Genomic DNA, 13,254 nt, shown 5'->3' with positions numbered 1-13,254 from the left:
ATATAGGTATACTAGCTGACCCGGCAAACGATGTGTTGCCATATAAATAAAAAAATGTTAAGGGTGAACAATTCTTATCACTTAGGGGTATGAAAAATATATGGTAGCCGATTCTCAGATCTACTGAATATGCATATAAAATTTGGTGAAAATCGGTAAAGTCGTTTCGGTGGAGTACGGTAACTAACATTGAGGCACGAGAATTTTATATATAAGATGGTATAATCTTTGACACTCCCTGTTGTTTGCTCAAAAGGCTTGAGAGTTTTAAAATTTGAGATGTAGTTGGGTTTGTGTAAATTGTAGGAGTGACACAGGCTAAATTTTTCGGCAGTTACTTTTTTGTTTCTATAATTCTCTAGTCTATTTCGTGTTATATGATATGTTTTTCAGGTCAATGCCGTCAAATTTTACACATATGAATACAAATTATCTGAATAAAGATCAAAATGCAAATTTGGCGGGTGCATTTCTAACGAAATGGTCAAGAAATTAAATATAAGAGTATTTAATTTGTCAGTTATAATATTATTTCTTAAATTACCACCGGGTGGGAACCCAACCTCAATATATCCCAATTTTGCCTAAAGATCATAATCGAAAGTAGGAAATGCCTATATACTTTGCCATTGAGAAGTACCACAGTACCACACCAATTTAAAGTTCTTGCGTTTTGTTAAAAGGATGTAAATGACTCAAGTCTGTCCTTAGGTAATGCATCTGGGACCGCGGATGAGAGCTATCAGCGTACCCGTGGCCCCGACAAAGGGTGTCCAGAGGAATACCGTGGGGTTTTAGCCAGTAAGTGTCGGGCATATCCTCTCCACTGCCCCCGCAGCCGGGAGAAACATATGAAGGCTTTCCCACCGAAAATACATAAAAAAGGTAATGCATCTGTGATAAGCTTCAGGTTTCTACCGGAACCTGTTCTACATATATGGCATTGGTCACTGATGTCCATAGGCGGTAGTGATCACCACCATCAATTGGACTCGTTGCTACTACAATCCTACAAAAAGTATCCTAATTTCTTTCAAACATTCCATTCAGAAATGGGTTCTTCCGCACTAGCGAAAGTTCATTGATCTCAAAGCAAAAGCAAAGCCAAAGTCGTTCAATGAATGCTTTCACGACACTCAAAAACAAGGAACAAAAACCTTCGTATAGTTTCCGATTGTCAATACGTGATTGTCCGAGCGACCCCCGGGGGCCGCTTGCGCATGTCTGCCTCCGTTGTGCTGTCGACGTGGTTATTCTGCGTACCACCCTGTTGCTACTAATTTGTGCAGGGCCGGATTTAAAAGATTTGCTTATAAAGAACTGGGACTTGGTTGGGAAATCAATATCAATGTCATAATGTGTAGTGTAAAGAAACAATAGTAATGAACACGTAATTTATCAAGAACAATAATGTTCTCATAACTCTTAATAATAGAAAGTTCATTGTCTTTGTTTCAGTGGTATTTCAGATTTTATTTAATATAAATATCATTGTTTGTAAGCTGCTGCTTAAATCTGGTGCCGCAGTATAATGTGACGATTTTATTTAAATCTACTTAAATAGGCAAATATATCGTTTGCTTACTCATTGTAATCAATATTTTGTAACCATAGTAAAAGTCATTATAAAGTTATGCTATCAATACACAATTTTGAAAATTAAAATTTAATATAAGTAATATGGACATTAAAACAACAGAAAAGGTTGATTTAAAATTTTAAAGTTTATTATAGAACAATTTGCTCAATAGGAGAGCTTGTAATAAATGACAAATATCAATACAAGTCGAGTCCGCCCCTGCCAAATCAAGGTGCAACCCGTTGCAAAAACACCGAAATTGTCCAAAATTTTCTAAACGTGATCGCGCCATTGTCCTCGCACACCCGCCACAATGGCCGACAATGCCCATCCTTAGCTTTACTTTTATTCGCAACAATAGTACTTTGCTAACTAACTGTATGTACCAGAACCAAAATGTCTTATCTTTCTTACCACACAAAAATAAGACCATAAGTAAAGGCAATATTTGTAACAATTGTCACTTAAATCTTTTTGGTTTTGGACGTGCAAATGGCATCTCGTGTGTTTGCCGTAGTGTCATTGTTAACTACACCTATTGTTGAATTGTTCACATGCATTGTATTGGGATCAATGTGAAACATTTTAATATTATGAAATTATAAACGTCTTCCGTGCTTTTCGGCAAAGGACAAGGAATGCGTGGAGTAGATTACATAATAAATCTTAAATTTACCAAATAAGTGTTTGCTAACATAGATAAGTTTAAAAAGATCAATATAAAATCAATATAATTCACGAGTAAACCTCACAATGAACAAAATGAATATATATATATGTGTAGTGAAATATACATTTACAAATTTAAAATCAAAGATACGTGTACGTCTAGACGTGACGGACCCGCTTAACTTCGATTTTTTTATTACAAAGAAGTCGTAACTATCCTTATATTAATTTAGTTACTTTAATTAAAATTATTATCAGAATATTCAATTCAAAATGCTTTTTGTTATGTAAATTATTAAAATAATTAATTTTATCTGATATGATATGTTAAAAATATGTCCCACTAATCCAATAGTTATCCTAACCTTGTATATACATATAATCATCTCCACGTCTTCTCTGTTCCACCCACAGCTCCGAAATTGGAACCCGAAGCTATCTTCATGCCTTTCATAGTCTAAGGTTTAAACAAACGCAACATAAGCTCACCACGTCATATCCGGTCTCACAATAAGGCTAAATGTGTCACACAATCCATAAAATTTATTGTTTGGAAACTCCAATTAAATGTAAAAGGTGGTTGTGGTGCAGAAATAGGTACTATTTTGACGCAAGAAGTGACGCTACTAAGAAATTAGGAAGCTTTAGTTGAAGGATTGATATATCCGGTCAGTAGAATTGTGCAATTGAGATGTAACCGGAAGGTGCTTGAAAGGTTTACGAGTGGTCAATATAGTTAATTGGTGCTCATTGTAACCCGAAATGTAATTATAATTCTGACAATTGACAATGCAGATCGTTCAGAGAGAAGGTGTAAGCTGCAAATGCTTGTAAGGCAACAGATGTTAAGCCACTGTCGCTCATGGACATCTGTAATCAAATTTATATGAAACAGGATATTCGATTGACCTTGATATTAGGTTGCTGCTACTGAAGACTAAGAAGATACGCCTCATAAAAATTAATGTGCTCTACCTCTCATATAGGTAGATAGATAGTCTTTTTTATATATAAGATAGGTGTAGCAGACGAGCATGCAGTCCACCTGATGATAAGGGGCTACTGTCGCCCATAGACATCGGTAATCAACCCCAGGTATGTTTAGACATTCCTACCTGAGGTCGGCCACAGATGCGCTGGCACTCCTGAGGACCAAGTTGGAACGCCTTGGAAAAGTAAAGATAGTAACACTATATTCTACCCACCTACCATAATCTAGAGCAATAGATTAACATTTAATGCCGATTCGCAAAGTGGTCACCATACTAGTAAGACATGTAGTAGATATAGTAGATGGAATCAAGTTTAATCCCCAGCCATTAATGATTAATTTAGATTTCCGTTCTGGGTAGAGAGGGTAGATCTTGGTGTGCCCGTGTTTGTGTGTACATGGCACCTACTACTCAAGGGCACTTAGTTTAAGGATATAATAAGGAAGGTAAAAATAAATGAAGCTTTTATTGATTCTTTAATTCTTACAAAACATGTCATCTTAGTCTATTTAGATTTAATAAAATATTTACAAATAGTGATTTCATATAATTTTAATTCATTTAATACCTAATTAATTCCATTTGATTTAATTATGATCTATTATTATTATTGATCTAAATCTATGAATACAATATTGTATCTGAATTAATACCTATTGAGAGGTAGCAACGCAACTGTGACCGATGTGAAGATGTAGGAATTTAATAAAGCAGTGTTAAACGATGTTGTGTTCTGGTTTGAAGGGCGTGGTAAGGGAGACATGCTTTTCCGAGGTGTTCCAGCTCAGTTTTCAGGCGTAGCGACCAATATGTGGTCGATCTCAAGTAGGAATATCTAATCCTATCTGGTGTTGTTTACAGATGTCCATGGACGGCAGTACCCACTTACCATCAGGTGGACTGCATGCTCGTCTGCTTTTCCTATATAATAAAAAAAATCCTATCTGGGGTTGATTAGGTACAGATGGCTAAAAGCGGCAGTGGCTACTCACTGCATGATCGTGTGCTACTTTATATTTTAAGGGTATTTTGAGTTGACAAAGAGTCTGTGTACAGATATTCCGTTATCTGAAACTTGAGAGCCTCAACGGAAATGTTCAACAATATGTACCTCGATTCTCGATTCGATGCTCGTACGTATGTATTAAAGAATAGATATCGGCAAATATCACAAGCATAAACCACATCATTCAACAAATAAACTGCTCTTTCTACGTGTAATTCATTTTTTCGTTCATTGGGTATTCCTTTTGTATCAAAGTAAGTAACTTCCTTTAAAAACACCTATTCTCTTATAACCAGAAGTACTGGACTAAAGCCTTGGCTTAAGATCATTCACAAATATTTACAACAGCGGAATTAGTATCTATCCTTTTTAGCTGCCGACTTCTTATTATCTAGTTTCATTCATGGTTCGTATTTGTAAAGTCGTTCAGTAGTTCACTAATCCGTATATTGTTGGAACGATTCATTCATAAGGAATATGTACTTCTAAGCTGTAGTTATAAGTTAGTATTATTTTTGTTTCAAACAGACAAGATATTATTATTAAAATCTGCTCAAAATTCCGCCATGATTTGAGGGAAGATAGCATGAAAATTTCGTTTGCAATTTCATGTTAATCTCTTTATTTATATGTAAGTAGATAACGTTATGTACGAATTAATTGTGTTATGTAATAAATAAATGCGTAAATAATTTATTACATAGGTAACATGAAATGAATAAACAGGCTTTTATTACTTTCAGCTTGTAGGTAACATTTCCTTAGCAACTATTATCCGTTCTTGAAATTGCTCTAAGCAATTAATATTATCAATAATGAACAATCAGTCATAAACAATAATAAACGCTTTCTACAATCACAGCCCCGCCCCACACATGGACTCCCTGTGTCGTGGGTGCCATGGAAAAATACATAGACAAGTACACAAACACTCAGACCCAGAAACAGAAATCTAAATTCATCATTCAGATATCTGTCTGGCCGGGGATCGAACCCGGGCCCTTTTGCGCGTCAGACCAGTATGATGACCGCTCGGCCACGCGGGTCGTCATGCCAGTAATAGTAACCTAATTTCACATTATTTAAACCATTTTTTATATATAGAAATAGACGAGCATGCAGTCCACCTGATGGTTAGTGGCTATTGCGACCCATGGACATCTGTAGTCCACTCTAGATAAGATTCGTATCCTAGCTGAGGTAAGCCACAGAGGATTAATCTGGAACGCCTTGGAAAAGTATTTCTCCCTTAACACACCCTCCAAACACCAACACAGTCGCTATTAACAATGGTGTTATTAGGCAGAAATAGGTGTAGCGGTGGTGCCGCCGGAGTCGAACCACAAAGGATTTTACCTTTAAACATTCTACGAATACCACAAAACTATAAAGTTCCAGCTGTTAAGTGGTCCATTGGTTTGATTAAATGCGTCTTGAGACCGCTTCAACCTGAATTATACATCTATTAATCGACAATGTCTTTATGCTTCATTATTTTGTAATCTTCATTCATGCCTTTTTACCTTAAGCCGGAAAGCCCAACAATTGACTCCTACACTTGCTCTACTGTAACCATGCGAGCGACAAGCGATGAAAGATTTTTCATGGAAATAACCCTCCAAAAATGAAGAGATTATCGAAGTTACGTATTAACGTTATTACGTATTTAACTTAGGTACTTAACTAACTTAATTATTAATACATATTTATTATTATATAAAAGTTACTTATTTTGTTCAACAGAATTTAATAGGTACAGGTAGGTAGGTTTATATCTACTGACATTGTCTGCTACACAAAACCACGTTCAATCCGGTAGTTGAATGACATAAAAATATAATATCTGAAAATTTGTTAAAGCATCCGTAGGCCTATACAAATCAATTTTATTATATTTTCACTAGGCGATATAATGCAGACGATAATAGCAACTCGGTGATCGCTGGCAGTATGGCAGCCGTGTTCAAAACGCTAAGGTTTGTAGGCCTGGACCAGACTGTACGGCACCGGATTATCCTCATTGTAATCAACCATTTCATTACAATCCCACGTATTTCTTTCACGGCCATCTTTGTGGAGGGGAACTCATTGTTGTGTGAAAACGCCTTAAGTGGGATTAGGATGTTGGTAGGAGAACATTGTTAGTTTGATGCTACCGCTTTTCTTTTCGCTACTTTCATGATTATCAACACATTTTGTCTAGTCCCTGGATACAAATTCTAAGAATGAGACGGGTTCATTCACATAAAGATCAAATAAAGTAAATTACTCCTCGCCTTTAAAATAAATATGTATACATATGATAAATATTAAAAACGTTGCAATCGACGCATTAGCTTGAAATTTTAACAATATAACATATGCCATTCTTCATTTGTCGAATTTGTCTAATTCAAGCTTTTTAATGTTAATAATCATTCTATTAAGATAATAAGATCGATTCTTATAAGATCCAATTGTGACAGAAATTTATATTTAGTCTGCTCTTACAGATTGCTTTGGATCTCTCAAAGCTTTTGTGTTTCCAGTCGACAAAGTGTCCATACTGTCGCGCGAGCGACCACAGGGTTATGTGGGATTTTTACCGTACTAAAACCCTCCCGGTGGCCATCCTCAGCCCTGCGAAGAGGACTCCGGGATCTCCAACGGAATGCAACCGGAGTCCTCTGAACGTGTTGCCCCATTAGGCTCCGACTAGGTGAGTCCAGGCATTCTCCATACTGTCTGCTATTTACGACGGTATGCGACCACACATACCGCCGTCCTTCCCGGGGTCGCTTGGTGGACGGTTCAAGATCCCACTCTTGAATCCTGCAACCCAGGAAGCCCCCTTTTACTCGCCTCCTACGACAGGCAGGGGATACCGTAGCCCTATTCTGATCCCGGTACTACAGAGACAAGTCAAGCACTAGCCTAAGGATACCAAATTAGTGCAAGTTAGGAACATTATACATAATAAGATATCTTGTATGTTCTGAAATTATTACAATATTCATGCGTATCAAGGATCGCATTCAACGTAAACAAAAAAGTAAATAAAAATAATTATGTAACAACGCCTATCAGATTTTATACAAAACAATATCAGTATCACAAAGGGATTTATTGTCGATCGCACAGCGCTAATAAAACCGAAAACGATGCGACCGGCCTGATCCGCGCATCCTGAATGAGCCGCACTTATCCTCATTTGGACTCATTGGAGCGCGCCATCCTCATTACTAGTAGGGATGCGAATAATAAGCTATTTTTTACAACAATCGATTATTTTTGTGTAATAATTTATTAGATAATAAATTTTTCAAATTCTCGTAGTATTAATAAATTATTTAATAATTGATTATATTTTAGAAATCGATCATTTGATCGATTATTTTAAGGGAGCGGTTGGCAACGCGCGTCCCGCGACCTACAATTTAAGATCAATTTCGCGATGATGTTTTTACGTTATTGATCAATTCTCGGTTCAAAAATCGACTATTCATTGATTATTTCTATAATAATCCATTTTGCAATAATCGATTTATTTTAAAGAAAAAAAAACGATAATTATTAAATAATTGATTTTTTTATCACTCACATCCCTTATTGCTAGTCGCACGATAAAATTAATTGATTAAACCCCCACAATAGGGCGCGCACACACGAGATGATCACAATGCCGCCGGATTAGCCGGTGCCCGCTGTTACCAATTATGCGCTCGTGAGACACCTTTTGCCAAGTTTGCAATTTATATAGTGTTTTCAGATCGCAACATGTATAGTCCGCGTAAAACTGCTTGTCCGCTCTGAATATAAAAAATGCAAAACTACTAAAAAATGCTCGCAACAACTTCAGAGCGGACTAGCAGTTTGGCGCGGACTATACCAAATATGAATGTACCGGGTTCGAATCCCAGCCATTCAATTTATCAATGAATCAAGGTTTTGTTTAGGTCACGCCAAGGATATTTACAATATTATTCTATTTAACGGAATATTGAGAATTTTATCAAAAAGTTTTTAGTATAACGTAATTCTTTTTAACATTGCTAACTAAGAAAAATGTGGCATTCATGATAACAAATATCATGAATGCCACATTTTTCTTGAATATTTTAGTTTAATGACTGTTGAACTTGATAGGTACAGCTGTTTGTTTGTTTGTTTATGTAATTAATGTTTTTTTTATTTATTAACACTTAAGTAAATAATCATCAATTTCCATTCGACGACCACATTTTTGTATTTTTTTATTATTTCTAGTTTAGAAAATATATTGTACTTATATATGAAAATACAATCCGTATTTGACATGATAACCCTTTTTTAACTTTGCCACAGTCTGATATAAACTTAACCGAAAACATTATAAAATTTGTACTGTTGTACTGTAAATAATTGACTAGGATCAATGTTTACTTTTACTTACTTGGCTTATCGTTTTCGAAACATAACGCCACTGATCTATAAGCCATCTAGCCAATCATGCATAACAACATAAACATTACATGCGCAAGGAAGAATGTGGAAAAATGTTGAATACCAATTTATGACTGAAGATAACCACGTAAGAATTTAGCCATAAAACAACATTATCAGACCTGTTCAAACATATAAATATAACTCGCGGACGGTAATCGGTACAAAAGTTATAGACATGTGGGTTTTCACACTACTGCTTTGCGTTGCTCTGGCCTTCGCTGCAAAGAGCTATCATAAGTTTGATATAGAGGACGCCGAGGAGTTGTTCGAAGAGTTCATAAAAAATCACAATAAACATTACGCGGACGAAGACGAAAAAGCGTGGAGATTTATTATATTTAAACACAATTTAGAGTTGATTAACAGACAAAATGCGAAGAGTGATAGTGCTGCATTTGGTAAGATTATTTGTTGTAATAGTAATTGTTTGTGTACATAAACCAACCTTGAGGCAGGGTTTGCGCTGTAAGCCAGATTCTGATACATTGGCCCAATGTGGCTAAGTTGACATTACAAATCCTTGAGAGTATTGCAGAGAATTTTTCCGTATATTTTGCTGGAATAGATGTATGCTGCTCGCCAGATTTAAAGGGTGTCATTGCGCTGCAAATAAATTACAGACCTACTGCAAATAGAATTGACGTCTGCCTCAAGGTCCATCACAAATTTTAATGCATTTCCGCCCCTAAGGAGCAAGTTGGAAAGTTTCTTATGAGTGTTTTTCGCATTCATAAAGGAAAAAATGGCGATGTAATTTTATTACTTGTTAAATGTAAATATTAAATGTTTTAAAATATAAAATCTAATAATCCCACAGCTTTATTAGTAATGGATTGATAACGATGACGTAATATATCAAAATGTTCTTTTTAGATATAAATATGTTCACTGACCTTACGCCTGAAGAATTTATAATAATTTACACTGGATATAGAGGGTTAAATGCATCGAATTGTGATAGTCAAGAACCAAACTTCAAGACAGCTCCAGATGCATTTGACTGGAGGGAGCAGAATAAGGTCACTGGGATCCGAAATCAGGAACGATGTGGAGCGTGCTGGGCCTTTGGCGCCGTCGGTAAACAAACATACCTTAATAATAAATGTGCAGGCATATTGATGATGACTAGACACTGTAGCAGCTGTAGTAGCAGCAGTGATAGCCTAGTGGTTAAGAAACTCGGCCTCTCGATCGAGGGGTCCGAGGTTCAAATCCCCAAGCTCTGATTTTTCAAAATTATGTGCCTATTAGAAATTAATTATCACTTGCTTAAACGGTGAAGGAATCATCGTGAGTAAACCTGCATACCTGAGAGATTTATAAAAAAAAACTCAAAGGTATGTGAAGTTCACCAATACGCACTTGGCCAGCGCGGTGGACTACGACCTAATCCTTCTCATTGTGAGAGGAGACCCGTGCCCAGCAGTGGGACAATAATGGGTTGATGATGAGAAGACACTGTAGTCCATAGGCATCAGTTATTAAACCTAGATGGGATTGAACAGAGATGCGGTACCATCTCTAACGATTACATAGTGGGTGACACTTAACCTCAGATGGTTTGCCAGTAAATAAACATTAATTTTATATAACTTTACACATGATCAAATTTTAGCATCTTCATTTATAACCAATGTTTTACAGGTAACTTGGAGTCGCAATATGCCATAAAATACAACCAAATATTAGATTTTTCGGAACAGCAACTCGTGGACTGCGACAAAAATTCATTCGGTTGTAGTGGTACTCAGGACTTGGCTTATCCTTTCATGTGAGTGTTATTTATATATACGTATTTAAATTAGAATTAAATATAATCTAAGTAATTTATTGACGAATGAGAAGCGTAGGTACCTACCATCATAGGACCGCGATTTTATACGGTACTGTGACACAAATCTTCTAAAAGCAAAATTATGATATTATATTCAGTTACATGACAGCTAATAACAGTGGTAGTCCATTTTTTAAATAACATTAACGTTATTTTTTATTAATTACATAGTCAAATTGTATGCCATTTTGTGGGTTCACGGTTTTATCCTCAGGTGAAACAATCATTCTGATCGGTAAATAGTGATGTGTTTGCTTTGATTCCAGGTACTGGATGGAGCATGGACCAATGTTGGAAGAAGACTATAAGTATGAAGGTTCGGATGGAACTTGTCGAGCCGATGATTCAAAGGCGAAAGCAAAAATAAGTGGATGTGTTGCCTATTCAACCAATGATGAAGAGGCCCTGAAGAAAGCACTTCATGACGTTGGCCCGCTCGCTATAGGTATTTTACGTAAATATAGTCCTAATTGAAGGTAAACTTATTGTTTCTCGACTTCTAAGGCACCACCGTCACACCTATTTCTGTATAATAATAGTAGTGTTAAGTGCTGCTGTAGTCCGCTTTGTGGGTGTGGTGTGGAAGACATATGTATCTAAGGCGTTCCAACTTCGCGTCCTTAGGGGTTCGCAACGCATCTGTGGCCAACCTCAGGGAGGAAACTAACATTGTCTGGGCTTGATCACAGGTGCCTATAGACAGTGAGTAGCCACTTACCATTAAGTGCCCCTTTACTACTTTTATAAAAAAGTCATAATGTACAACTTTAATCTGCTATATTATAGTTAATCGATACTGTTGAACCACCGAGGGTTCTACCACCTTCATATTAATGATTGGGAGGTTAGTGTCAACACCAACTTGAGCGGGTACCTACACTGATTTTTTGAGGCTTTTAATAGACTTTGAATATTCTTGAAGGTGGTAGAACCCTTTGTGATTCGACTCCGGCGGTACCACAGCCACACCAATTTCTCTCTATTAACAGTAGTGCCAAGCGCTGCTGTGTTCTGGTTTGAAGGGTGTGGTAAGGGAGACATACTTTTACGAGATTGATAAATTATGCAATTAATAATTCCTGATTGTTTTTCCAGCTATAGACGCCACTAGTATAATGCATTATAATCATGGGGTTATGGATGGTTGCACATGTAATAGTATCAATCACGCTGTCCTGTTAGTGGGATATGGAACAGGTTAGTGAATTTATTTCAGCTTTTATATATACACATAGATATATCATGATTAATGAATATGCAAAAAGTAGTGATAGCCTAGTGGTTAAGAAACTCAGCCTCGCGATCGAGGGGTCCGAGGTTCAAATCCCAGGCACGCACCTCTGATTTGTCAAAGATATGTGTTTATTAGAAATTAATTATCAGTTGCTAATCGATGAAGGAAAACATCGTGAGGAGCCCGGCATAGCTGAGAGATTTATAAAAACAATCTCAAAGGTATGTGAAGTCTACTAATACGCACTTGGCCAGCGCGGTGGACTATGGTCTAATCCTTCTCATTACGAGAGGAGACCCGTGCCCAGCAGTGGGACAGCAACGGATTGTTGATGATGATGATCATGATGAATATGTATTACGAAACTCGAAAAGTAATAAAAAAATCGTTTGCTGACGAACAATGATATGTTAAAGAAATCTTAAATGCTAAATCTTAGATGAGTAAAATACATAGTTATATCACACCTAACAAGAAAGTGTAACCAGTTTTGAGAATTGATATTATTACGTAACAAAGTTTTGCCACGTCTCCGTTCTAAAATGTCCCTAAAATGTTTGAAATATCTACTTATTTATTTATTATATGTAAATTACGTAGTAATTATTGCAGGACACGTAGTATTAGGTATTTATTTATACGTAAAGTTTCTCTAACAATGTTTTTATTTGTCAAGAATTCAAAAAGTAAATTTTAAAATTATCCTTTTGTGGCTTCATTCAATTGAGGGCGGTGAAGTATCTTTCTATTTTACTTATCAAAAGCTTAATTAATATGATAGCAGTTAATATGATTATGAATATTCCATAGCATTCTCTTTTATCCATGTAGGGACATATGTTGTGTTGGACACAAGACATTTAACGATTTTTTTCTATTTTAGAGAAAGATATCCCATTTTGGGTAATCAAGAATTCGTGGGGTGCAGACTGGGGTGAAGACGGCTTTTTCAAAGTAAAGAGGGGGGTGAATTCATGTTGTATGATGGATGATACGATGGTAACTGCAGTGCTGGCTTAACTTTTGGATTTTCTTACATCCTTTTTCAAGTAATTTCATGTATGCATACTTTATTCGGAGGTGTTTATATTAAATGTAGCTCATCTCTACCAGATTTTTGTTTTCATTATTGTAAAATGTTCCTTTTAAAATAATATTCCTTATAACTATTTTTTTTGGGTACGAGGGGGTTAATAAATTCATTTTGGGAATACTGTGTTCTTTGATTTGTTTATTTTCATTTACCATTTTTTGTGTATGATTGTAAAACAAATGATAGTAAAACGATTGTTTTTATAACAATAACAGAAAAACAATAATAAAAAAAAACTATATACATAATTAGGTTTTACTCGTATCCGTTTCCTCAATATACAGCAGCCTAGTTTCTCTACATAGCGACTTCTATCTTTCCATTATATTCACATCAAAATGGATTAAGCAATTTTCAAGATCATACCGTGACAGACAGACAAA

The 13,254-nt window shown here is 36.0% G+C and overlaps 1 protein-coding gene across 1 annotated transcript; it reads left to right on the top strand.

The window, feature by feature from the left end:
- Positions 1 to 8,885: 8,885 nt before the first annotated feature.
- On the top strand, positions 8,886 to 12,798 carry LOC140747890 (cysteine proteinase B-like). Its single transcript, XM_073080506.1, has 6 exons — positions 8,886 to 9,108; positions 9,584 to 9,787; positions 10,355 to 10,481; positions 10,811 to 10,989; positions 11,640 to 11,741; positions 12,662 to 12,798. The coding sequence occupies exons 1-6, from the start codon at positions 8,886 to 8,888 to the stop codon at positions 12,796 to 12,798; spliced, it is 972 nt and encodes a 323-aa protein (XP_072936607.1).
- The last annotated feature ends 456 nt before the right edge of the window (positions 12,799 to 13,254 follow it).

Source organism: Epargyreus clarus, unplaced genomic scaffold (genome assembly GCF_041222505.1).
Source record: "Epargyreus clarus isolate Ecla_fem2 unplaced genomic scaffold, WU_Ecla_fem_2.2 ptg000015l, whole genome shotgun sequence".
Taxonomy (NCBI): domain Eukaryota; kingdom Metazoa; phylum Arthropoda; class Insecta; order Lepidoptera; family Hesperiidae; genus Epargyreus; species Epargyreus clarus.
This window is presented reverse-complemented; position numbering and strand designations above follow the sequence as displayed.

Excerpts from the sequence above, each read along its gene's own strand:
- LOC140747890 (XM_073080506.1), top strand. The coding sequence starts at position 8,886 with ATGTGGGTTTTCACACTACTGCTTTGCGTTGCTCTGGCCTTCGCTGCA. Across the intron at positions 10,482-10,810 it reads GACTTGGCTTATCCTTTCAT|GTACTGGATGGAGCATGGAC; the intron begins GTGAGTGTTATT and ends CTTTGATTCCAG. Across the intron at positions 11,742-12,661 it reads GTTAGTGGGATATGGAACAG|AGAAAGATATCCCATTTTGG; the intron begins GTTAGTGAATTT and ends TTTCTATTTTAG.